Genomic DNA, 23,686 nt, shown 5'->3' with positions numbered 1-23,686 from the left:
ATTCTTAACCACCAGGGAAGTCATTGGCATAGTGGTTCCCAGCCTTTTTGGCACCAGGGACTGGTTTCGTGGCAGACAGTTTTTCCCATAGACTGAGAGAGAAGAAGCGAGGATAGTTTCAGGATGATTCAAGGGTATTACATTTATTGTGCACTTTTGAGCTTGTTTTCCTGCAACTGGATGATCCCATCTGGGGGTGATGGGAAAGCAGTGGGGAGCGATTGTAAATACAGATGAAGCTTTGCTTGCTTCCTCACCCACTGCTCACCTCCTGCTGTGTGGCCTGGTTCCTAACTGGCTACAAATCGGTACCAGTTCATACCAGTCCACGGCCTGGGGATTGGGAACCCCTTCCCTAGCAGACCTATTCTTGAGTAACTAGAAAGGGACTAACAACCAGAGGGGCTGAGAGGCCCGGGTTGTTCTGGAGAACATGCACTACTGAAAGTCACACAGTTCAATTATTCTGAAACAGAACATTTCAGCCTGCTGTTCAGAGGACTCGGGTGCTCAGATATGCCATAATGCTTTCCTGTGATGGAATCAAGTTCTTAGAAGTTGAGGAACATGTGGTTTTAGCACGTGGTCTCACATGTGGTGAGCAGCAGATTTTTGCTCTGGTGCCTGATGAATAAATGAGGGGCCCAGGTCAGCTGTCAGATTGGACAGCTTCTTCATCACACAACACAGTCACAAATTTGTGCCATGTGGGGTGATGTGCTGGAAACCATTTAACCTCTTCAGTCCAGGAGCTGACCTTAAGATCCCATAGCAGAACATAGACACTGGACCATTGCATAATTTAGAATGGTAATGCATGTACACCAAGGTCAGATCAGAGCCAACTTACATGAACTTACATGACGTGAGACAGCATAGCACAGTGATCACTGTCATGACCACATGCCCCGGAGTCAGATGCACCAGGCTTCAGGTCACAGACGTGTCGTTTATAACACCTTGTGTCCTTGGACAGATTACTGAGCCTCAGTTTCTTCAACTCTAAAGTGGAGTTATAATGTCAAACCAACAGGATTGTTATGAATATTAAATGAGAAAAGCATATATTAAGTGCCTGATACATTTTGAATACTTAAAGGTCCATCTAGTCAAGGCTATGGTTTTTCCAGTAGTCATGTATGATGTGAGAGTTGGACTATAAAGAAAGCTGAGCGCAGAAGAATTGATGCTTTTGAACTGTGGTGTTGGAGAAGACTCTTGCGAGTCCCTTGGACTGCAAGGAGATCCAACCAGTCCGTCCTTAAGGAAATCAGTCCTGGGTGTTCTTTGGAAGGACTGATGTTGAAGCTGAAACTCCCATATTTTGGCCACCTGATGTGAAGAGCTGACTCATTTGAAAAGACCATCATGTTGGGAAAGATTGAAGGCAGGAGGAGAAGGGGACAACAGAGGATGAGATGGTTAGATGGCATCACCGACTCAATGGACATGAGTTTGGGTAAACTCTGGGAGTTGGTGATAGACAGGGAGACCTGGCATGCTGCGGTTCATGGGGTCACAAAGAGTCGGACACGACTGAGCGACTGAACTGAACTGAATCAATGAGCTTTAGAGAATTTTTGATTAACTGAGTAATCAGCATTAAGTTTTTGAAAGCACCTATTTTGCAAATTCCTTTTAAAAAATCTTTTCTAAATGTTAGTTTTCTACAGCTCACAGACTATAAAGCACTGAGTTTTTCCTTATTTTTAGCTAAATCTTGAAAGATGATTAGAAGTTTTATACTCAGTCACTTAATCATGTCCAGCTCTTCATGACCCCCATGAACTGCAGCCCACCAGGCTCCTCTGCCCATGGGATTTTCCAGGCAAGAATACTGGAGTGGCATGCCATTGCCTCCTCTAGGGGATCTTCCCAACCCAGGGACTGAACCTGTGTCTTCTGCATCTTCTGCATGGGCAGGCTCGTATTCTTTACAACTAGTGCCACCTGACCGGACAGGAAGTGGAGGAGTAGCATTCAGGCAAGAGGGAACAATGCAGACAGGGAAGCAAAGAGCCAGCAGCGAGGGGTGACTGAGTGCAGATGAGAGGGGAGAAAGCAGGAGGAGCAACCTGGGAGTCAGGTGGTAAGAAGCCTTCAAGTCCAGACCAAGGAAGCTGGCCTTTACTTTATAGTATGTAACAGAGCCCAGAATGGTCCTATCAGATCTGTGCTTTAGAAAGCTAACAATTCAAGCTGCATGAAGTACAAACTAAAGAAGGTGAGAACAGAGGCAACAAGGTTACCAGTCCTGGCAAGGCAGCAACCATTGGCCTGAGCTTGGTCAGTAGGAACAGAGGGGGAACAGGTATCAGATATTTCGAGAGAAGGATCATAGGAGGACCTGGCACCTGGGGACCATTTGAATGTAAGAACTGAGGAAAAGAGAGGGGGTCAAAATGGACTCTGCATTCTCACTTGAGCTACTGGGTGGGCAGAGGATACAGGGAAGAATTGAATTGGGAGGAGTTGTTCTGAGTAATGATTGTGGTTTGGACTACCAAGTGTGATGACATGGCACTAAGAATATAATAACGTAAGCATAATAATAATAGTAATATAATAATCATAGTGAAAGATTGTTTCACTAAAAGACACCAGGATTCTTGGCCTCTGGAGGAGAAGAATTCAATCCAGTGCCAGAGACGAGGCTTGATCGCTCAGAGCTTTGTGTAATAAAGTTTTATTAAAGTATAAAGGAGATAGAGAAAGCTTCTGGCATAGGCATCAGAAGCGGGCGGAAAGAGTACCCCCTTGCTAGTGTTGGCAATAGAATTATATACTCTCTAATTAGTTATTACAGTGAATCAAAAGAATGTCTGGAGGTTGTAAGGACCTTACTAGACCTACTCCCATAATTTACATTTTAAGATAATAGGATTAGCCAGAAAGTTTTTTTCCAGAGACGGTCCTCAAGCAGGATACTTTATTGTTATATAATCCTAAGGAATGTAGAGGGACAAAAAAGTTTGTCCTTTCTTCCTCCTTGAGAATTCCAGACCCCTCTCCCCTTGGGGACCCCTAGACCTCTTATCAACCTGCCTAGGAAATGACTGTCCCAATAGCTTGTATTATTACCGTATGCCAAGCACTAATGTAAGTGTCAACTCATAAACAACTCTTTGAGGAGAGTGCCGTTGTCATCTCTCTTTTATAGAGACTCGGCTCATTTTGGTACCTCTTCCAAGGTCCCACAGTTGGTACATGGCAGAGCTGGGATTCAAACCCAGGGAGACTGGCTCTGTAATCCATGCGGTGAACATGATGCTCTACTGCATTTCAGGGTCCTTAAATCTGTGATAATTGAAGGTCTTGCCATCCTTTGGGATTGTTGTGCTCTATAATCCTAAATTAAAAATTAGAAAATTTTAAATCATGAAATTAAAAAACACTTGCTTCTTGAAAGGAAGGCTCCAACAAACCTAGACAGCATATTAAAAAGCAGAGACATCACTTTGCCAGCAAAGGTCCGTATAGTCAAAAGCTATAGTTTTTCCAGTAGTCATGTACGGATGTGAGAGTTGAAACATAAAGAAGGCTGAGCACCAAAGAATTGATGCTTTTGAATTGTGATACTGGAGAAGACTCCTGAGAGTCCCTTGGATAGCTTAGAGATCAAATGAGTCAGTTCTGAAAGAAATCAACCCTGAATATTCACTGAAGGTTTGATGGTAAAACTGAAGCTCCAATACTATGGCCACCTGATGTGAAGAGCCAGCTCATTTGAAAAGACCCTAATGTGGGGAAAGATTGAAGGCAAAAGAAAAAGGGGGTGGCAGAGGATAAGATGGTTAGATAGCATCACTGACTCAATGGACATGAGTTTGAGCAAAGGTCAGGAGATAGTGGAGGACAGCGTGCTGTAGTCCATGGGTCGCAAAGAGTCAGACATGACTTAGCAACTGAACAACAAATAATCCTAATAAGTAGGACTCAAAATGACAAGGATGGAAGAAGATGGATTTGGATTCATAGAAGTAATGTTTAAGAGTATTTAATCTGTTCCCGCACTTCACCTCCCAGGTCCCCTAGAAAGCGGGTTTTGACTAAATGTATTAGATGGGTTTAGTTTTCCTTTTTGGAACATTCAGATTTGTTGCAGATTCCTAACACTCAAGTTCCACTTGGTTACAGTTGGATTATATTGAGATGAGATCTGACAATATCCATGGCCACTCCCTGTCCAAGCAAGGCAGTGTTATCCTTTAAGACAGTTACTGCAGAAAATGTTTCTATTCCGAGTTGACAGAAAAAGCAGACAGTCCTAAAGATTAACTGTGATCTAGGGAAGCCTGGACATTATCTCAAAATAACATAAAATGCCTGAATTGCAGTAAATGAAGGAAATGAAACAGTTCCACCCAGAGCAGAACTGTTGTAGCTATTTAGGTGGAATCTACAGTCGTGCCGTTTGGTAATAACTAGTGTGCAAAAGCAGACCACGTTTATAGACAGCCATGCTGTGGAGGAAGGCCCAGAAATAGTAAGCTCTGCCCTTGACCTTGAGGATCTTACTCTTACTGGGAAGAGAAAACATACTCAGGAAATTCACAGCAGCCTCACACGTGCAAGTACAGAATAGTACGGTACTGTAGGAGTAAGTAGAAAATGATAAGGAATTCATTCCATGTTCTCATTTAAGACATTTGTCTTAGGAATTCCCTGGCAATTCAGTGGTTAGGGCTTGGCACTTTCACTGCCAAGGCCCAGGTTCAATCCCTGGCCAGGGAACTAAGATCCTGCAAGCCACATGGCACAGCGGAAAAAAAAAAAAAAAAAACTGTTTTCTTAATGGACCAAGTACTATATTACACTAATAAGTCTTTTTGTTTGCTTCTTTTGTTTTTTAGTATTTTACTTATTTTGCATTGTGCGAAATACTTTGGATTGTCTTTATTCCCAGAGTAACCCAATGAAAGAAAGACTATGACTATGCTTGTTTTACAGATGAGGAAAGTGAGGCTCAGGAAGGTTAAGGAACAAGTGAGGTCACACTGTTCATAACCCACACTGTTAAGGTATGGACCCAAAAGTCTAACCCCAGAGTTCACTGTTAACCACTGTGCTGCACTGCTCAGAAATAAGTAAAACCTAGTCCTTACCCCAGGAAGCGCACGTAAGAGACAGACCTGAATCACCGCAGCGTACACAGTGCCCCCTGGGAGGTGCCAGCAGTTACCAGGGTATCAAGGAGGTTGGTGTCTTGAAATCAGATAATTTCTCTCTTTCAAGGAGTTATTCCTAAAAATAGCCAAGTGTATGACAACTTCTTTTGTGTAGGAAAAGGTTCTGCTTAGATACTGGTAAAGTGTTTTATTTTCTCCTACTGAAACTCCATGTTCTTGATTTTTTGTTATTTCGCATCATTTTTCATCTTAGTAGTTTATTGACAGACTTCTATTTAGCCAGATTTGACAGTGTCGTGTTCTTCCAGTTGGCTCTGTACCATCCCTTTAGGCATATGGAAAAGTTGAAAGATGAATATCTGTATGCAAGAGAGAGGGAGATGAGAGAATTTCCCTTAAAGATAGGATACATATTTAAGATGGCATAATAAAAGCAAATATAATTTGATGCCTCAAAGTAGAGATCTTTAGTACTTTACGGAAAAAAACACTGTCTTACAAACTCAAAAAGAGGAGAGAGTATTTATATTTTAATTCCGCAGGATCTACAGATTAGCCAGAAACATCGATCCATAGAAAAACCAAATGGTTCTGAAAAAAAGTCGCATCCGCTTTGCCTTTCTTTTAAATTTGCAACTCAGATTTGTCTAGAGACTGGTGTGTCCTTGTCATCCAGCCAGGTTATGCTGACTCAAGATAAGAATAGATGAGCTGTACTTCTGTCGGCCCAGCTGAGCTTGCTTTATGAACCCAGAGCTTTGGAGTATAGAGAGTTTGAAGGCAAGAGGAGGAGTCATAAAAACCGTGTTGTGCACTGTGATTCAGAGACGCTAAGGCACCACCAGTCATCACAGTCATTTCCCAGCCTGAATCTCAGGGAGAAAACAGTGCTGCCGACTTTTCTGACTCTTCCTTCCCAGCTTGGATGGGGAGCAAGGGAAGGATTAGGGTCTGGACTTCAGAGAATTTTGGAATTCCTGTTATATTCTTAAATATCTTTTCAGGAGGAATAATGCCACAACTTTAACTATCAAATGTGTATCATTCTTTATTCTATTCTAATTTATGTGATAATTAATCTATAGGAAAGAAATAGCATTCTTCCAGAATTTAGAAATAGGATGATATTATTAAGAATCAAAGTGCATTGTAGAAATGATCCAAAGAAATAGCCTTTATAGGCTGAGAAAGGCTACAATGAAGGTGATGTAGGTAATTCCAAGAACTCAGTGGTAATTTTAAGTAAGAGAGATGAAGCTGATCACTTGTATTCTGTCTTAACCAGAAAAAAGCTATATTGATGGGAGTATGGGAACGTTGTGGGGAAGATGACATAAAGAGAGTGTGACATGGTTCATCCCACTCCATGTATGAGAGTTTTGTGGAGGTTATAATTCCACTCACATGAGAGACAGTCTGTAGATCAGACTTCACATGGTCTAGATGAAATAATACCTGATAATAATAGTTATAATTAATTAGGTACCTGCAATATCCCAGGCTCTGGGCTAGGTTCTTTTTTATATTGCCTTAACCAAAAAGTTTGTTTGGGTTTCTCATAACATCTTGTAGAAAAACCAAAGTGAACTGTTTGGCCAACCCAGTGTATCATTTAATCCTCACAACAATTTATCTTCATTATTCAAATAAGGAAACTGAGGCTCAGAGACATTAAATGACTTGTCTAAGATTGCACACCTAATGGGTAGCAGAGCTGGGATTTGAGTCTGGTTCTGACTTTGAATACTTCATTCATTTACTTGTTTTTAGAAAATTGAATGACTACTAAGTAGCAGGAACTATTCCAGATACTAAGGATTATAAAGCAGTAAACAAAATGCCCCAAGCCCCTACATTCATAGAGCTTATATTCTAGTGAAGAGACACAAAGAAACAAAGAAAAGATACAGTCTGTCAGCTGGTTGGTAGAGTATGATTTAAAAAAAAAAAAAGGCTGGGCTCCAGGGAATGCCAGGGTGAGAGTCTTCAGTTTTAAATCAGGAAGCAGTAAGACTTCGCTGGTGGTCCAATGGTTAAAACTCCTTGCTTCCACTGCAGGGAACATGGATTTGATTCCTAGTTGGGAGACTAAGATCCCACATGCTTCACGATGCAGCCAAAAAAAAAATCCAGCAGAAGAGGAAGATCTCACTGAGCAGGCATCCTGCAGGGGATGAGCTTCAAGAATATCGAGGGGAGAGCGGGGTAAACAGCAGTCTCAAAAGATCTCTTCAGTTTCCTTTGCTCTCCCAAGACCTGCATCTCCTGTCCTGATTGTGGGCCCACCAGCCATCGTTCTGATTACTGATTCTAGTCCCAAAGTCTGGTAGGGAGCCCCTCTGAATAGTTACTGGAAAGACATAGTGTCCAGAATCAGTGTAATATGGTGGCTCCTGGCCTATATAGCAGTCCCTGGTAAGGTCATTGGTGGTGAGTCCATCTCTAAGAATTTGATCCCTCCAGCATTCAGAACTTAGTGGTAGAACCTACTGGGGACAGGAAGGAACCAGGCTTTGTGGTCAGCTGCAGGTCAGCTTTGAACTAGGGTTCAAATCTTGGTCCTGCTTTACACTGTGATTCCAGGAAGGTTTCCTCAGCGTCTCCAAGTGCCAGCTTGCTCATCCATGAAGATGACAATACTTACCACTCAGGGCTTGCTGGTGTGAACAGTGATAACTGTTTAAAGCTGTAGGCATGCTGCCTAACTTGGAAAGGGCTCAAGACATGCCAAGTAGGCTGAAGGGGATCCTGCATGTGGGGAGAGCAGTTTTCATCATGGGAGCGGCTCGGCCTCGTTGAGAAGGACTTGCAATTGGTGAAGGAGTCAGCTACTTGGATGTCCAGAGATGCGCCCTCCAGGCAGGAGGACCAGCCAGCGCTGAAGCCAAAGGCAGGAACCTGCCAGTGTGTTTCTAGAAGAGCAGGGATACTAGGGGCTGGAGTAAGGGATCATGAGGAGTGGGAGAGGAAGGGGGCCAATGGCCAAATCACAGAGGGTCTTGTCAGCCTTGGTGAAGACTGACTTTTATTCTGAGTGAAATGAGGAGTCTGTGCCAAATTTGGGCAGAGGAATGACATGATCTGTTGTTTATGTTTTAGAAGGGACCGTCTGGCCACCATACTGAGGACAGAAAGTGTGGGGGGACAAGGAGAAACAAGACACCGTTGAGGATGTTATTATAGCAGCTTGGGAGAGAGAGAGAAAGATGACTGAGAGACAGGGTACAGTGCAAGTGGAGAAAAACAGTTGAATTCCCACTGTATTTTGAAGACAGAACCCACTGGGCTTGCTGACAGACTGGATGTGGGGTGTGAGAGATGAGAGGAGTCAAAGATGACCCTTAAGACAAAAGTCCTGAGTAACAGGAAGGAACCACCATCGATGGAAATGGTGAAAACCTGGGTGGATCAGGTTTGAGAAAGAAGATGAGGGGTTTGTTTTTGAAACTTAGAAGTCTGTTAGACATCCCAGGGAAAAAAGAATATTTACTGGCTATTAACATTTAATTTATCTCCAATGTTTAGCAAAGGATCTAGCCCTCCAAATACACTGTTTGAATGAAAGACAAGGAAAGTTATTCAAACACTAAGTGAAATAGGTATCAGATGATCCCATTTTATTTTATGTGTAGACAAACACGCATACACACTTATTTGTATAAGAAAAGATACAAACAGATACCAACATATTAACAGTAGTTATATGGGATAGGGCCTAATGATTTTTTCCTAATCTCTCTCTTTGAGAATCTGTATAACATCTCTATAAAATAAAAGGGAGACATGCTCTGAAGAGTGAGAAGACTGATTCTAGCTTATCAACAAACCCTAGGGTTTTTTCAATCATTGCCAAGTTGATGAGCCCTTGAATTGTTTACAGATGGTTTCCTTTATGAATAGGACCATTGTGGACAGGTTGTTCTTTTCTTTTGAAGTATTTCTTCTTGATCTACTCCCCAAATTAGAAACAACAGACTACAAGATAAAAAGATTTGTAGCTCTTCTTAAACATTGCCAGATGGCTTTGCAGAAAAATTGAACCAATTTAGAATTCCAACAGTGAAGGGATGCTAGACAGTCTGTCGAGAAAGATATCCCCTCCTACTAAGTCAGGATTTCAGTTTCACACCAGAAAATTACTTAGCAACACTTTTTCACCTGCCACGGGGGCATAAAAGGCCTTCATGAAGGTCTTTTGTATTTTTCAGGCGTAGGAATTGGCGTGGTCCACGCTGGGTATGAGCGACGCCTGGCCCATCACCTGGGAGCACACAGCACACCCTCGATCCTAGGAATCATAAATGGGAAGATCTCCTTCTTCCACAACGCAGTTGTCGGTGAGAACCTCCGGCAGTTTGTAGAGAGTCTGCTTCCAGGGAACTTGGTGGAGAAAGTAAGTATGTGGCTTAGAAGTAGTTTAAGAGCACCTAGGATTGCTGGCTGCTCTGAACTCAATCCACGGTCATCCTCAGACCTGAGTTTCATTTTGAGCAGGACAAGACACATGTTAATTAATTGCTCAGACTAAATCATTTAAATGAAGTCTGCTAGAGGCTGAAAATTGAAATAGGTGAAGTAGAGAGACTGAAAGGATTATCCCTGTTACAACCGCTGGGAAGACTGATGCTGTCATAGGAAGTCCCCCAGTCATGTCCTACTCTTCGCGAACCCATGGGCTGTATAGTCTGCCTGGCTCCTCCGTCCATGGGATCCCCAGGCAAGAATACTGGAGTGGACTGGCATTTCCTTCTCCTTGGGATCTTTCTGACCCAGGGATAGAACCCAGGTCTCCCGCATCGCAGGCAGACTCTTTACCGCCTGAGCCACCAGGAAAGCTTCCCTTCCCTTCCTGTCATAGGAATCTGAGCCTAAAGTGAGAGTGCGTCTTATTTTCTCAACAAAAAGTTAGATCACAGCATAGGATGAAGAGTTTCTTTCCAGCTTCATGCATTTGTTCATTTGAAGATACTTTTCTTAAGAGAGTATTCAAATTAAGTTCTATTTGGTTATATATTTAAGGATCCTAGCTATGGAAAGCACTAGATTCCATGAAATCAGATGTCATTTTTGGAACTTGAAAGCATGTATGATGCAACAGTATGAATAAATTTCACAAACAAAAGACTGAGCTGGAGAAACTAGGCACAAGGAGTTCACGCAAGCGGGACTGTGATTTTTATATTTAAGAAGCATTGTTCCCTCAGTTTCTTAGGTTAGAACAGGATTCTTATTTGCTTTCCTTGAAAATGATTCATATGTGTACCTGTGGCTGATTCATGTTGATGTTTGGCAGAAAGCAGGAAAATTTTGTCTAGCAATTATCCTTCAATTAAAAAATGAATAAATTTTTTTAAATGACTTTTGATTTAATAATACCAAGAAGAGTTAAACATCCAGCTGTTTCCATCCTATTTCTATACAGTCTGTCCCACCAGGATCATTTCCCACAAAAGGAACATTTATTGCAGTTAGCTTGAAATTGTCAGAGTGCACTGTAGCCTCCTAAAACCGTGACAGGCTGTCTTGATAGGTCCTCAGACCTTTCCAAATACCTGTTGTGTGTTGGGCACTATGCTAAGTACTGAGGATACTTCTCAAGAAGCTCCCAATCTGATGGGTGACTGTTTCCATCCTATATGCAGAGTGTCCATCCTAGAGGCTTAAGAAAGGCTTCCTGGCAGAAGTGACCCCTGTACTGAGTTTGCTGGGTGAGGAAAGTGAAGTAAGGAATGAGTTCCAGGCAGGCAGAGTCTGGAACATGAGCTGGCCTGTTTTGTATGAAATAGTCATTAGTGAGTGGGAGAGGACAGGCTAAAGCAGTTAATGGGGAAGGAGCAGGGGAATCTCACCATGAGAGTCTCCTTTAGAGAGGCTTGGCCTGCAGGTGATAGAGCCATTGAAAGAGGCTGAGCAGTGGAGTGAAATGATCAGATTGAAATTCTATATAGATCATTCTGGGAGCACAGTTGAAAGATAAATTTTGACCTATGATAAAAATTTTCTAGAAAGTAATTTACTCATGTTTTTGTTTTCTCAGGATTATTCTAAGGCATAAACAGGGAAGCACATAAGTACCGATTCAGACTAACACAACATTGGAAAGAAGTTATACTGTAATTTAAAAGTATTTTTTTAAAGTAGCAATTCAGATGGCAATGAATGAAATTATATAATATACAGGTGGGGTGGGCCCACTTATTTTTACTTAAGTCATTTTGAAAGAGCAATTATTTCATTGTCTTAAAATAAACTAAAAAGTCATCTATAACTAAGCAAACCAGTTTCAAAAGCTCAAATTTTTTATGATATGGTCAGTAATAATTTCAGAAAGATTATGATTTCAGTCTGTATGAGTTGGATCACATGAAAATATGAAAACAATATTGTTAAAATTAATATTTAATTAATTTTAGTTAAATGAAGGCAAAAAGATTAGTTGCCTGCATTTTTTATTTTTTACAAAACAGTCTTTTACCTTTATTTGATTCTGTTTATCTCCTGTCTGGATTATAACTGTTAAGAATTAAATGTTGCAACTGACATCCTCTTTTCAATTCAAGGTTACAAGCAAAAATTATGTCAGGTTCCTCTCTGGCTGGCAGCAAGAGAATAAACCACGTGTTCTCCTGTTTGACCAAATGCCCACTATACCACTGCTCTACAAGGTACTTTAGGTGTCCGGGTAATGTTTCCTCTTATTTTGGTGATTTTCCTTTTTATAAGTAATAGCTCACCCCATGAGAAATGTTTGAAGACCAGCAATTTGCCTTAAAGCACTATACGTTGAGGACCTAGCACTTTCCACACATACAATAGCATTTAATCTTCGGTAGAACCCAACAGTACAGATTGTGATCCCTATTGTATAGACCAGAATACTGAAGTTTATATGGTTGTATAACCTGCCCAAGGTCTCCCTACAGTGGGTTGAATATTGACTCCTTTGAAGCCTGATTCCAAACCTGCTCTCTGAATGATACTCTGTACTGCACTTGCACACTTGCACACCTCTGGTTATCACTGTGACGGGAGATGGGAGAGGAAAGTGCTTAACCAATGGCATGGTCACTGCCACCTTACGCCCTTGGGGTACAGGTTGTAGAGACATGGATGGACCTAGAGTCTGTCATACAGAGTGAAGTAAGTCAGAAAGAGAAAAACAAATATATAGCATATGTGTGAATTCTAGAAAAATGGTACAGATGAACCTAGTTCCAGGGTAGGAATAGAGATGCAGACATAGAGAATGGATGGGTGGGCATAGCGGGGGAAGGGGAGAGAGAGATGAATTGGGAGATTAGGTTTGAGATAAATACACTACCATGTGTAAAATAGGTAGCTTGTGGGAACTTGCTATGCAGCACAGGGAACTCAGCTTGATGCTCTGTGATGACCTAGAGGAGTGGGATTGGGGGTGGGGGAGGCGGAGGGACGTCAAAGAAGGAGGGGATATATGTATACGTATAGCTGATTCACCTTGTTGTACAGCTAACAACATTATGAAGCGGTTATACTCCAGTTTAAAAAAATAAACAGTAGTTGGGGCACAGGTAATTCCTCAAACCTCTCACCCCCAGTACAGATCTCAGTAAATGAATATCTTGCTCTATCTGAAAAACAGAGTCAGTTGTTGTTCAGCTTTGTTGGTGTGGTTTTTGCGCCTAAAGGACCTTAGAATTCCTACAAGAGTACAAGGGCGTTGCAGCCTGAGTGGGCCCACGTGAGCTGCATTCGTCTCCACCCACGGATGAGGACAGGTCACACTTGATCTAGATGCGGTGCCACCAAGTTCATTCCTTCTTCTCTGTCACTCCCTAACAGTTGACTGCTTTCGCACACAAAGATTACTTGTCATTTGGATATGTGTATGTCGGTTTGAGAGGGGCAGAAGAGATGACAAGGCAATACAGCGTCAATGTCTATACCCCCACCATCCTGATCTTTAAAGAACACATCCACAAGCCTGCAGATGTTATCCAGGTACGTGGGTGTCGCCTTGTTTCAAGATGGCCCTCCCATTTTCTCTCAAGGTGTCATACACAAATAGCAAAATGGAGCAGAGTAGGAGAGGAGAAGAAACTAGTTTTAATCTCTTCCTTCAGGGACTTCCCTGGCAGTCCAGTGGTTAAGACTCTGAGTTTCTGCTGCAGGGGGCACAGGTCTGACGCCTAGTCAGGGAACTAAGATCCCACGTGCCTTGTGGTGCAGCCTAAATAAATAAAGCTTTCAAAAATCTCAGACCTGTCTGTTGTATGTCAGACAGTATACTAAATACTGAGGATACTTCTCCAGCAGCTCTCAATCTAATGGGTGACTGTTTCCTTCACAGAAGGGAATTCTTAAAGTCATAGAGTTTAAAAATGAGTGTTTTAAAAAATTTGATCTGGTACTATTCTGCTTACAAAGGTAATCTTTTGACGGAAAGTAGAATGGCAGTGGCCAAAAGCTGGAGGAAGAAGAAATAGGGAGTTAGTGTGTCAAGGGCACGATTTCACTTTGGGAAGGTGAAAAAGTTCTGGAGATGGCTGGCAGATGATGGTTGCAGAGCAGCGTGAATGGTTAATGCCACAGAATCATACACTTGAAAATGGTTAAAATGGTAATTTTATGTACTCTGTAATCACAAAAACAGAACAATAAATAATAGTCATCTTTGACCTCTAAAAAGCTCCTATTTGAAAAAATCAATAATCTTATTCTAAAACAAGTTATAAAAATAATTTTAAGGCTTCAGTATAGAACAGTAATTAAAAGGAATAAGAAAAAAATATTCTTTCATTTCATCCCATTAATCCCTTGGAAGTTTTTAGTTTTATAATTTAATATTCAAAAGTGGGTAGGTGTTGAATTGCAAGGAGAGCTTTTAAAAAGACTTTCATTGTACTGTGATCTTGCAGGTGAGTAAAAGTTATTTGATCTTGCTCCAAAATATATACATTAAAATCACTGAGGAAAAAAAATGTATACACTAACTCAAAGAACATATAGTGAATATTTATCTGATCTTAAGATAGGAAAGGGCTAAAAGTATTGGGAAAAATCTTTTTGGAAAAATCTTAATAACTTGATTATAAGCTTTACATTTTTATAGAAAGACTTAAATTTTTTGATTAAACAATAAGGGAAGTATTTACAACCAATATAAAAGGAATTGTTATCTTTCATTTCTAATGAGCTTCTTCTAATCAAAGAAATCAACCCCAAACTTCTTGAGAATAACCACTTAATGAGTACAGAGTTTTCTTTTGGGATGATGAAAATATGTGCAACTAGATAGAGGCGAGGGTTACACAATACTCTGAATGTACTAAAATGCCACTGAGTTATACACTAAAGTGGTTAATTTCATGTCATGTTACTCTTATCCCAATTTAAATTTTCCCCCCAAAATGGGTGAAGCAGATGAACAAATCCTGAGAAAAGATTGAACTTACTAATAAACACTTTGGGTTTTTTTTTTAAGTATTTATTTATTTATTCAGCTGTGCTGGGTCTTCATTGCAGCATGCAGGATCTTTAATTGCAACTTTAGTGTGGGATCTAGATTCCCTGACCAGGGATCAAACCCAGGCCCCCCTGCCTTCAGAATGTGGAATCTCAGCCACTGGATCACCAAGGAGATCTCAATAAACACTTTAAAAAAGTAAATCTCACTAATAACCAGAGAAAAGCAGTTTACATTTCCTTCTCTCATCAAATTGTTAACGATTTTTAAAGTAAAAATACGCAGTAGAGTTGAAGGTACAGAGAAACTGGCACTTCTCTTCCTTGCCTTGCTGGAAGAAGCTTCAGAAATTCTCAGGGAAAAAAAAAAGAAGTTTTCAGAAAAGTGTTTGGGTGATAAAATATCAACTGCCTAGCAAAACAGCACTCCTGAGTACCTGCTGTGTGCCAAACACTGCTCTGTGTGCTGAGGGTACAGCCCTGAACAAATCAGCAGAATTCCCTGTCCTGGGTTCTAGTGGGGACAACAGTCATTATGACACACTCTCTCATGGTATATTATATAGTGATGTGTGCTAAAGAGAAAAATAAAATGGGAGTGGAATTCAGGGTATTAGGGGAAAGGGCTCACATTTTTAAGGTGGACCAGCCAAGAAGGGCCTCATTAAGGTGACACTTGAGTAAAGAATTGAGGGAGATGAGATTACCTTTTAGGACTCTATCCTAAAGGAATAGGAACTCAGCAAAGAATTACATACAGAGATGTTAAATATCATTCATAATACCAAAAATGAAGGGGAAATATAAACATCCAACGGTAGGGTAATTATTGATACCTCTCAGATGTGCATGCTCAGTCATTCAGTTGTGTCTGACTCTGCAACCCCATGGGCTGTAGCCTGCCAGCCTCCTCTTCCTGTAGATTTTTCCAGGAAAAAATACTGTAGTGGGTTGCCATGTCCTTCTCCAGGGATCTTCTTGACCCAGGTATTGAACCCCAGTCTCCTGCTGCTCCTGCATTGACAAGCAGATTCTTTACCACTAAGCCGCTTGGGAAGCCCCACATCCCCAGTGGGGACTATTATATAGCCATTTAAAATGGCAGCTTGCTTGGACTTCTTTGGTAGTCCAGTGGTTAAGAATTCGTCTTGTAATGCAAACGTCACTGGTTCGATCCCTGCTCAGAAAACTTAAGATCCCACATGCCGCAGAGCAACTAAACCTATGTACTCAGGAGCCATTGAGACACAACTAGAGTCCATGCACCCCAACAAAAAATCCTGTTTGAGGCAACCAAGATCTGATGCAGCCGAAATAAATGAATAAATAAAAAATTTTAAAATAAAAGTTAAGTGAGTGAGTGAAGTCGCTCAGTCATGTCTGACTCTTTGCGACCGCATGGACTGTAGCCTACCAGGCTCCTCTGTCCATGGAATTTTCCAGGCAATAGTACTGGAGTGGATTGCCATTTCCTTCTCCAGGGGATCTTCCCAACCCAGGGATTGAACCCAGGTCTCCCACATTGTAGACAGATGGCAATTTGAGAATAATTAATGATGGGGATAATTTTCATAACATGATGTTAACGAGCAAGCAGGATGCAAAATTGTATATGCTGTTTATAATACACTGCTCTCAATTTGTAAAGTGAATATTATTTCAATATTTGGGTTTCCAGAAATCCCTATAATGAACACGTACTTTTTAATGTTACTTTTAAAAAATCAACAAGAGCTCTTTGGTACTTTCTCTTATAAGAGGCTAGACTGAAAAGAAAGAGATATTCTATAAAAATCCCTTATTTCATTCATTCAATACATTTATTGCCTGCTTGCTGAGTACTATATACAGAACAACTCTGACATCCAGAGTTAGTCTTTGTCCTGAGTCTTTATCAGACTCAGAGTCAGGGAGGAGAAAGACCTAAAGGCAGTTTTCATCCACTGTAGTAGGTATCTGCCTTAGATGCAGGGTGCGCTCTGGGTGCCGTGTGAAGGAGGAAGGTTGCCTGAGAGTATGAGACTAAGGTAAGGAGCCAGACAGGGAAAGTGGATAGTAAGGGAAAGAGAGCAGGTTTAAAAAGAAGACAATGAGTTCAGTTGTAGACATAAGAATTAGAACTGCCTGGGAGCTCCTTGGCAGTCCAGTGGCTAAGACTTTGCTCTCCCAGTGCAGGGTGCCAAGGTCTGATCCCTGATCTGGGAACTAGTTCCCACATGCCAAAAGTAAAGATCCTGCATGCTGCAACAAAGATAGAAGATCCCACATGCCACAGCTAAGACCCAGTGCAGCCAAATAAATAGATAAATATTGTTAAAAAGGAAAGAAAGAAAGAACTGCCTTTAGGAAATCTAGGGGACATGTGCCTCCTTAGATTTCCTAAGGAGGCAGGGATCTAGATCTGAGGAAAGGCAGAAGGTGATCTCCCAGGCATCGTATGTCATGGAAGGAGAGGAGGGAGCCAAGGATGAAACTCTGGACAACAACCAGCAAATAAAAAAGAGGGGGTGCCTGACGGTAGCCAAGCAGGAGCCAAGAGAGAGAGTCAGGAAGCAAGCAAACAGCAGTTGTGGAAGAGAGGAAGGAAGGTCATCTCAATCCAAGATTAATCTATAAGATTTCCTAAATTGCTTTCCAGTAATAGCATGTACCCTTGAGAATTGTTATCTACTTATTCCCTGGGGAAAATTATAAATCAGATACATTAATAAAATTACCAGAACAATGGATGCTTTACCAGTTTGCTCTTTTATTTTCAATACTCTTACTTATTTTCATTTATGCATTTTTGGCTGCTGCGCTGTGTCTTCACTGTGGTGGCTTCTCTTGTTGCAGAGCACAGGTTCTAGAGCACACAGGCTTCAGTGCTTATGGTGTGGGGAACCAATTACCCACGGCATGTAGAATCTTCCCACATCAGGAATTGAACCCATGTCCCCTGCATTGGCAGGTGGATTCCTAACTGCTGGACCACTGGAAAGTCCCCAGTTTGCTCTTTAAGAATATAAAAATGCACTCTTAACATAAACCGAGTCCTTGCAATGGCGAGAGGCTTAGTGTAACACTGCAAGCACCAGTGGCTTCTCCTGGCTGTAGATGATTTGGTTTTATTTGCTGTATCATGTTTGGCCACATGAGAATGGGTTTATTCATGCTTCTATTGATGGACGTGAATATTTGCATCATGAAATGAGATGGGACGTGTCCTCCCTTCTTCCCTTCTCAGAAAGACTTTACAGAAGATTAGATTGTCTTCCTTGAAAGTCTGGTTAAAACCACCTACAAAGCCATCTCAGCCTGAATTTGTGTTTAAAGAAATATTTTTGACTATTGACTCATCTTTTTTAATGGTTATAGAACTATTTTCTCTTTTTTTCAAGTATTGTTTTATTTTTCCTAGAGATTTTTCTGTTTCACCTAAATTTTCAAATGTAAATATATATATAATATATTTGTGTACACTGTTTTTTTAGTTTCAGCAACATAGGTAGTGATTCCTCCACATCATCCTTGGTAATGGTTACCTGTGCTTTCTCTCTTTATTTTCATGACTGGTTTTACCAGAGGTGTGTCAGTTTTATTAGCTCCAAAGAACGAACGTTGGTTTGTTCTTATATTTTTATTTTGCTTTATTGATTTCTATTTTCCTCTTTATTATTTCCTTCTTTCTACTTTTGTATTTTTTTGTAACTTCGTGATAGGGATATCTAGTTCATTAATATCTTCGCTGTTATATTCATTTTTTAATATTTATTTGTTTTATTGTTTGGTCTTCATTGCGGCAGGTGGAGTTTTTTGCTGTGGTGCCCAGACTCAGAGCACATTGGCCCTGTAGTTTGCAGCACATGGCTCAGTTGATGGGCCCCAAGGGCTTAGTTGCCCCACAGCATGTGCTATCTTAGTGCCCCAACCAGGGGTCAAACCCATGTCCCCTGCATTGGGAGGCAGGTTCTTAACTACTAGACCACCAGGGAGGCCCCTGTTGTCCCCTGGAGTAGGAAATGGCAACCCACTCCACTATTCTTGCCTGGAAAATTCCACTGAACAGAGGAGCCAGATGGGCTACTACAGTCCATCGAGCTGCAAAGAATTGAACAGGAGTGAGCAACTGAGCACACACACCCTCCAAATACTACTTTATCTGCATCCCAAAGTTTTGATAAATAATGTTTTCACTGATCACTCCAAATTCAAAATATTTTCTTTCATCTGATATGCTCTCTTCTCAGATCAATAAGTTACTCAGTTTCTTAATTTCTAAGCATAAAGCGATTTTCTGGTTCATATCTTACGTTGATGTCTTGATTAATTGTGGTCAGAGAACCTGCTATATATAATTTCAGCTCTTTTAAATATATGAAAATTAATAATAATAAAGTGGTCGTCATACGGTTTTGTAGTCCATCTTTTATACTCAATAACATTGCTACTTTGAAGTTTATTTTTAATTACTCAGTTTACTATAAATCTCGAATGGAAGTAAATTTGCCTGAAAATTCAGAATTATTGACTTTTTCAATCTGCCAACATAAAGCAGTCTACAGAAGTTCCCCGAGCACTTGATTTTTCCTTTGACCTGAAATAGTTGCATCATTGCTTTCAGCCCCACATTGTTGGGAAAATGCCACATGTTTATTTGTTCAAACAGGTCTAACTTTCTTGGTTTTATTGCTTTAGCCAGGCTCGGCCATATTTTTATTAAACTGTAAGTCAAGCCCATTCTCAGTGAGAAAACTGAGTAAGAATCAACTGTCTCTTGGTTTTTCTCCAGGCCCGAGGTATGAAGAGACAGGTCATTGATGACTTTATCACCCAAAACAAGTATCTGTTGGCAGCCAGGCTCACCAGCCAGAAGTTGTTCCATGAACTCTGCCCTGTGAAACGGTCTCACCGACAGAGGAAGTAAGGACTGAAGGCCTTGCCCCTGCTCATCCTGTCACATGTTACTGAAAGGCAGTTAAACATTGACCCTGGGACAGTCAGAATCTATGCTTCACGTTGCAAATAGATGAAAATAGATGAACAGCTGTGATAGTAGAGGGGTATGTCAGTCCAGGGCACCTTAGGACCAAATGATTGGCTGTGCCAGAGAAGATCCCCCTGACAGCTGAGCCCTGAAGAGTGAGTAGGTTCTGCCAGGTGTCAGGGAGAGCCTGTGAAGCTCGGTGAAACAGTGTGAAGTGGGAGAACACTGCTGTTGCTACCAGAGTGTCCCACACAGGGCAGACCTCTGCAGATCTAGGAGAGGAGCCAGGTAAGGGTAGGGCAGTGAGGGTGCTGAGGAAATGGTAAAATAATTAGCTGGGCATGGCATGGCTGAGGCATCCTCATCATACAGAAAATCTGAAAAGTCTGGAAAGACAGGGAAAACACTTCAGATTAAGGAGCTGGTGCCTTTAAATTGGGGAAGGAAATGTCAACCCACTCCGCTGTTCTTGCCTGGAGAATCCCAGGGATGGGGGAGCCTGGTGGGCTGCCGTCTATGGGGTCGCACAGAGTTGGACACAACTGAAGCGACGTAGCAGTAGCAGCAGCAGCCTTTAAATTTAGGGCTGTTTCATCTGTGAAAGGTGTCTGGATATGAAAGGAAACCATTTTGATCACATTATTTGAAAATACAGCTAAAATACTGTTTAAAATAGGAAACATTCCCTATGTTTCCAGACTTTTCAGATTTAATTAAATATAAGGAAGATGATCCTGGACTTTGAGGATTCTTATTTATACAGCCTTCAAAAAATATCCCAGTCCACATACTCCTCCCCTTTGTTTCCGCCGCCACCCTAGCCAGGCCAGTGTCACCTCTCTCTGAGGCCACCGTGTTGCCTCCAACCCTCCTCTGCCTCCACTCCACTCTCACACCCTTGGTGAGTTCTCCACAGCAGCCAGTGATCGTCCTCCTCACATTGTGAATTGGAGCGAGTCCCCCTCCGTCTCTGGGTCTTTGCACTTGCAATGCTCTCAGCCTGGAGCTCTCTGACCTCCCTCCCTCTTGTGGCACCTCATTCAGGTCTCTGCTCCAGCGTCACCTTCCCAGATGACATTTCCCTGGCCAGCCTGTCTGATGGAGCGTGACTCCCAACCCACCCTGCACTCTTTGCCCTTCACTTTTTTTTTTTTCCCCTAACACTTACCACTACTTGTCATGATCTACCTGCCTATCTATCTATCTGTTTTTTTGTCTGTCCTCCCCACTGGAATATAAGTTCCACAAGGGCAAGAACGGGGCTTCCCGGGTGGCTCAGTAGTGAAGAATTCGCCTGCCAAAGCAGGAGACACGGTTTGATCCCTTGATCAGAAAGATCCCCTGGAGGAAGAAATGGCAACCCACTCCAGTAATGTTGCCTGGGAAATCCCGTGGACAGAGGAGCCTGGTGGGCTGCAGTCCATGGAATCGCAGAGTCAGACACGACTGAGTGACTGAACATAAGGGCAAGAACATTGTTCGTCTTACTGGCATCATCTAGTAAGTGCTCAGTAGTATCTTGGAGAAAGAATGCCTGATTTGAATGATTAGATGAATTTGCCATTGGAACCACAGCACAGGAAGCCCTTCAGAATGAGGCCCAGTGGCCCTGGCCTGAGATAGGGTTAACCAGCCCTGCCTGAAGTGGAAGAATTAGAACAGGTGCCTTCTGCAAGGCCCTTCTGCATCAGCGGTTCAGTGACTCGCCTTCAAGGGCATTTCCAAATGTTGTGAAGTTTGATGTGGGGAGAGCGTCAGCAGTTTAGAAAGAAGCAGGTCCTTAATGCCTTGAACATCTTACCTCATTGGTGACCCTCATGCAGCTTGGGTTTCTAAAACGTGCTGGTTCTCTCTGTGAATGACTTCTGCTCTCCTTCACCTTCACTTGCCATTCAGGCATTCATGGCCTCGGGCTTTAGTTACATAGTCTTCTTTTGTTGACATGCAGGTACTGTGTGGTTTTACTGACGGTTGAGACTACCAAGTTGAGCAAACCCTTCGAGGCGTTCCTGTCCTTTGCCCTGGCAAACACACAGGACACCGTGAGGTTCGTGCATGTCTACAGCAATCGGCAGCAGGAATTTGCCAGCACCTTACTGCCAGACAGTGACACGTTTCAAGGAAAATCAGCGGTGAGTCGTGGGTTCTCTCCTGGTCCCAAGCTCTTCACAAGCATGTGGCACTTAATTCCATGTTCGCCTTCCTTAAGAGTTTTGAATATATTCTGGGAAGTCCAGAAATCTCTGAAGCCTGTTTTGTTTTATTTTTTTCTGAGTGCTTGGAAACCATTTGACCTGTGTTTTGGCCCTGGCCTGTGGCATGTGGGATCTTAGTTCCCCAGCCAGGGATCAGACTTGTGCCCACTGCATTGGAAGCACAGCGTCTTAGCCACTGGACCACCAGGGGAGTCGGGAAGTCCACGAAAGCATTGTTAAACTAGTCTTTTACCCTGCTGATCTCACCTCCTAACTTTTCAACCTTGGACCTTCACAAAAGGCATCTTTCCTATGGGTAAAGATTAAAGAGCATCCCCAGTCCCTCTCACCTGTCTTTCCCCTGTGCAGGTCAAGTCTTAGAGTATCTAGTTTGCAGAATCTCCCTTAGGCAACCATTAATATGCTTTTCAGTGTCTCCCTCCTGTACTTCTGCCTCTTTTATCTCATCCTAATTGACCTTACCCTTCCTTTCCTCCTTTGTCATCACTCTCCACAGAAGCATGAAATTCTTTGTCATTTTCATCATCTTGGTAATCATGGGACGTGAAAGTTGCTCAGTCATGTCTGACTCTTTGTGACCCCATGGGCTATACAGTCCATGGTATTCTCTAGGCCAGAATACTATAGTGGGTAGCCTTTCCCTTCTGCAGGGGATATTCCCAAACCAGGGCTTGAACCCAGGTCTCCCCCATTGCAGGCAGATTCTTTACCAACTGAGCCACAAGGGAAGCCCAAGGATACTAGAGTGGGTGACCTATCCCTTCTCCAGCGGATCTTCCCAACCCAGGAATCGAACCGGGGTCTCCTGCATTGCAGGCAGATTCTTTACCAACTGAACTGATTTTCATGGGGAAATCTCTGAAAAAAACAAAGGTTTGCTTTATTATAACATTAAGTCAGGGACTTCACTAGTGGTCCACTGACTAAGACTCTGTGCTCCTGAGCCAGTGCAGTGAGGCAGGTTTGATCCCTGGTCAGGGAGCTGGATCCCACAAGCCACAACTAAGGGTTCGCATGCTGCAACTAAGACCCAGCAGACCCAAATAAATAAACGTTAAAAAAAAAATTAGAAGTTACAGAACAAAATCTATTGAGAAGAAAGAGCTTTAACTTTTAACAAAGTTAACTTTGAAAAGTCACCATAAAACTAATTTCTTTTGTCAGAAAAGTGGAAATCTCTTGCAGATATGGTATACTCATTCGTATCTGTGCTTGAGCTTCCCTAGACCCTTTTTTCCATCGTCTCTGGAAAAAAAAAACCAACAGTAATTTCCCATTCTCTTGAAAATTCTAATGGTTTTTCGCCTCTTTTTCTCCCAGGTGTCTATCTTAGAAAGGCGTAACACGGCAGGGCGGGTGGTATATAAAACCCTGGAGGATCCCTGGACCGGGAGTGAGAGTGATAAATTCATCCTTTTGGGTTATCTGGACCAACTGCGGAAAGACCCAGCTCTTCTGTCATCGGAAGCTGTGCTCCCCGACTTGACTGATGAACTTGCCCCTGTAAGCACACGGCCCAGGCGAGTGGGCGCTGGGGAGGGCTCCCGAGCTCCCAGAGCTGCAGTTCCCTGTCGGGGATGGGGGCCTTCTCCCTCCGGGGCTCAGGGTCCAGTCCTGACCCCTTTTCTCCTTCCACAGATCTTTCTTCTTCGGTGGCTCTACTCTGCTTCTGACTACATCTCAGACTCCTGGGACAGCGTATTTCACAACAACTGGTAGGAATATTGCCAGATTGAATTTCTGCTCTTGCTATTACTTACCAGGACTGCTGTTTTTCATTTGAAAAAAGGTCCACTCTTCTTTGATTTCAGTGTAGACTCCATCTGGGCAGGTGGAAGAGTGTTTCCATGTTTCCAACGAATATTCCCCTTTCTCTGTCTTTCAGTAACGTACCTTTTGTAATATTTGCTGTTTGACCCTTTCCCATAGGT

At 42.2% G+C, this 23,686-nt stretch overlaps 1 protein-coding gene and 1 non-coding gene across 3 annotated transcripts in view; both read left to right on the top strand.

Annotated features, from left to right (window-relative positions):
- The window catches only part of DNAJC16 (DnaJ heat shock protein family (Hsp40) member C16), a 39,696-nt gene that overhangs the window by 10,098 nt on the left and 5,912 nt on the right, over positions 1–23,686 (top strand). For both annotated transcript variants that reach the window (XM_005690812.2, XM_013970253.2), the window contains exons 5-11: positions 9,338–9,522; positions 11,690–11,794; positions 12,951–13,109; positions 19,345–19,475; positions 21,488–21,671; positions 23,076–23,258; positions 23,394–23,470. In XM_005690812.2, coding sequence (XP_005690869.2) covers positions 9,338–9,522; positions 11,690–11,794; positions 12,951–13,109; positions 19,345–19,475; positions 21,488–21,671; positions 23,076–23,258; positions 23,394–23,470 — 1,024 coding nt within the window. The remainder of the gene's footprint in view (positions 1–9,337; positions 9,523–11,689; positions 11,795–12,950; positions 13,110–19,344; positions 19,476–21,487; positions 21,672–23,075; positions 23,259–23,393; positions 23,471–23,686) is intronic.
- TRNAE-UUC lies at positions 4,663–4,734 on the top strand. The gene has a single exon. It is a non-coding gene; the product is annotated as a tRNA-Glu (tRNA).

The sequence above is a fragment of the Capra hircus genome, chromosome 16, assembly GCF_001704415.2.
Source record: "Capra hircus breed San Clemente chromosome 16, ASM170441v1, whole genome shotgun sequence".
Lineage (NCBI taxonomy): Eukaryota > Metazoa > Chordata > Mammalia > Artiodactyla > Bovidae > Capra > Capra hircus.
This window is presented reverse-complemented; position numbering and strand designations above follow the sequence as displayed.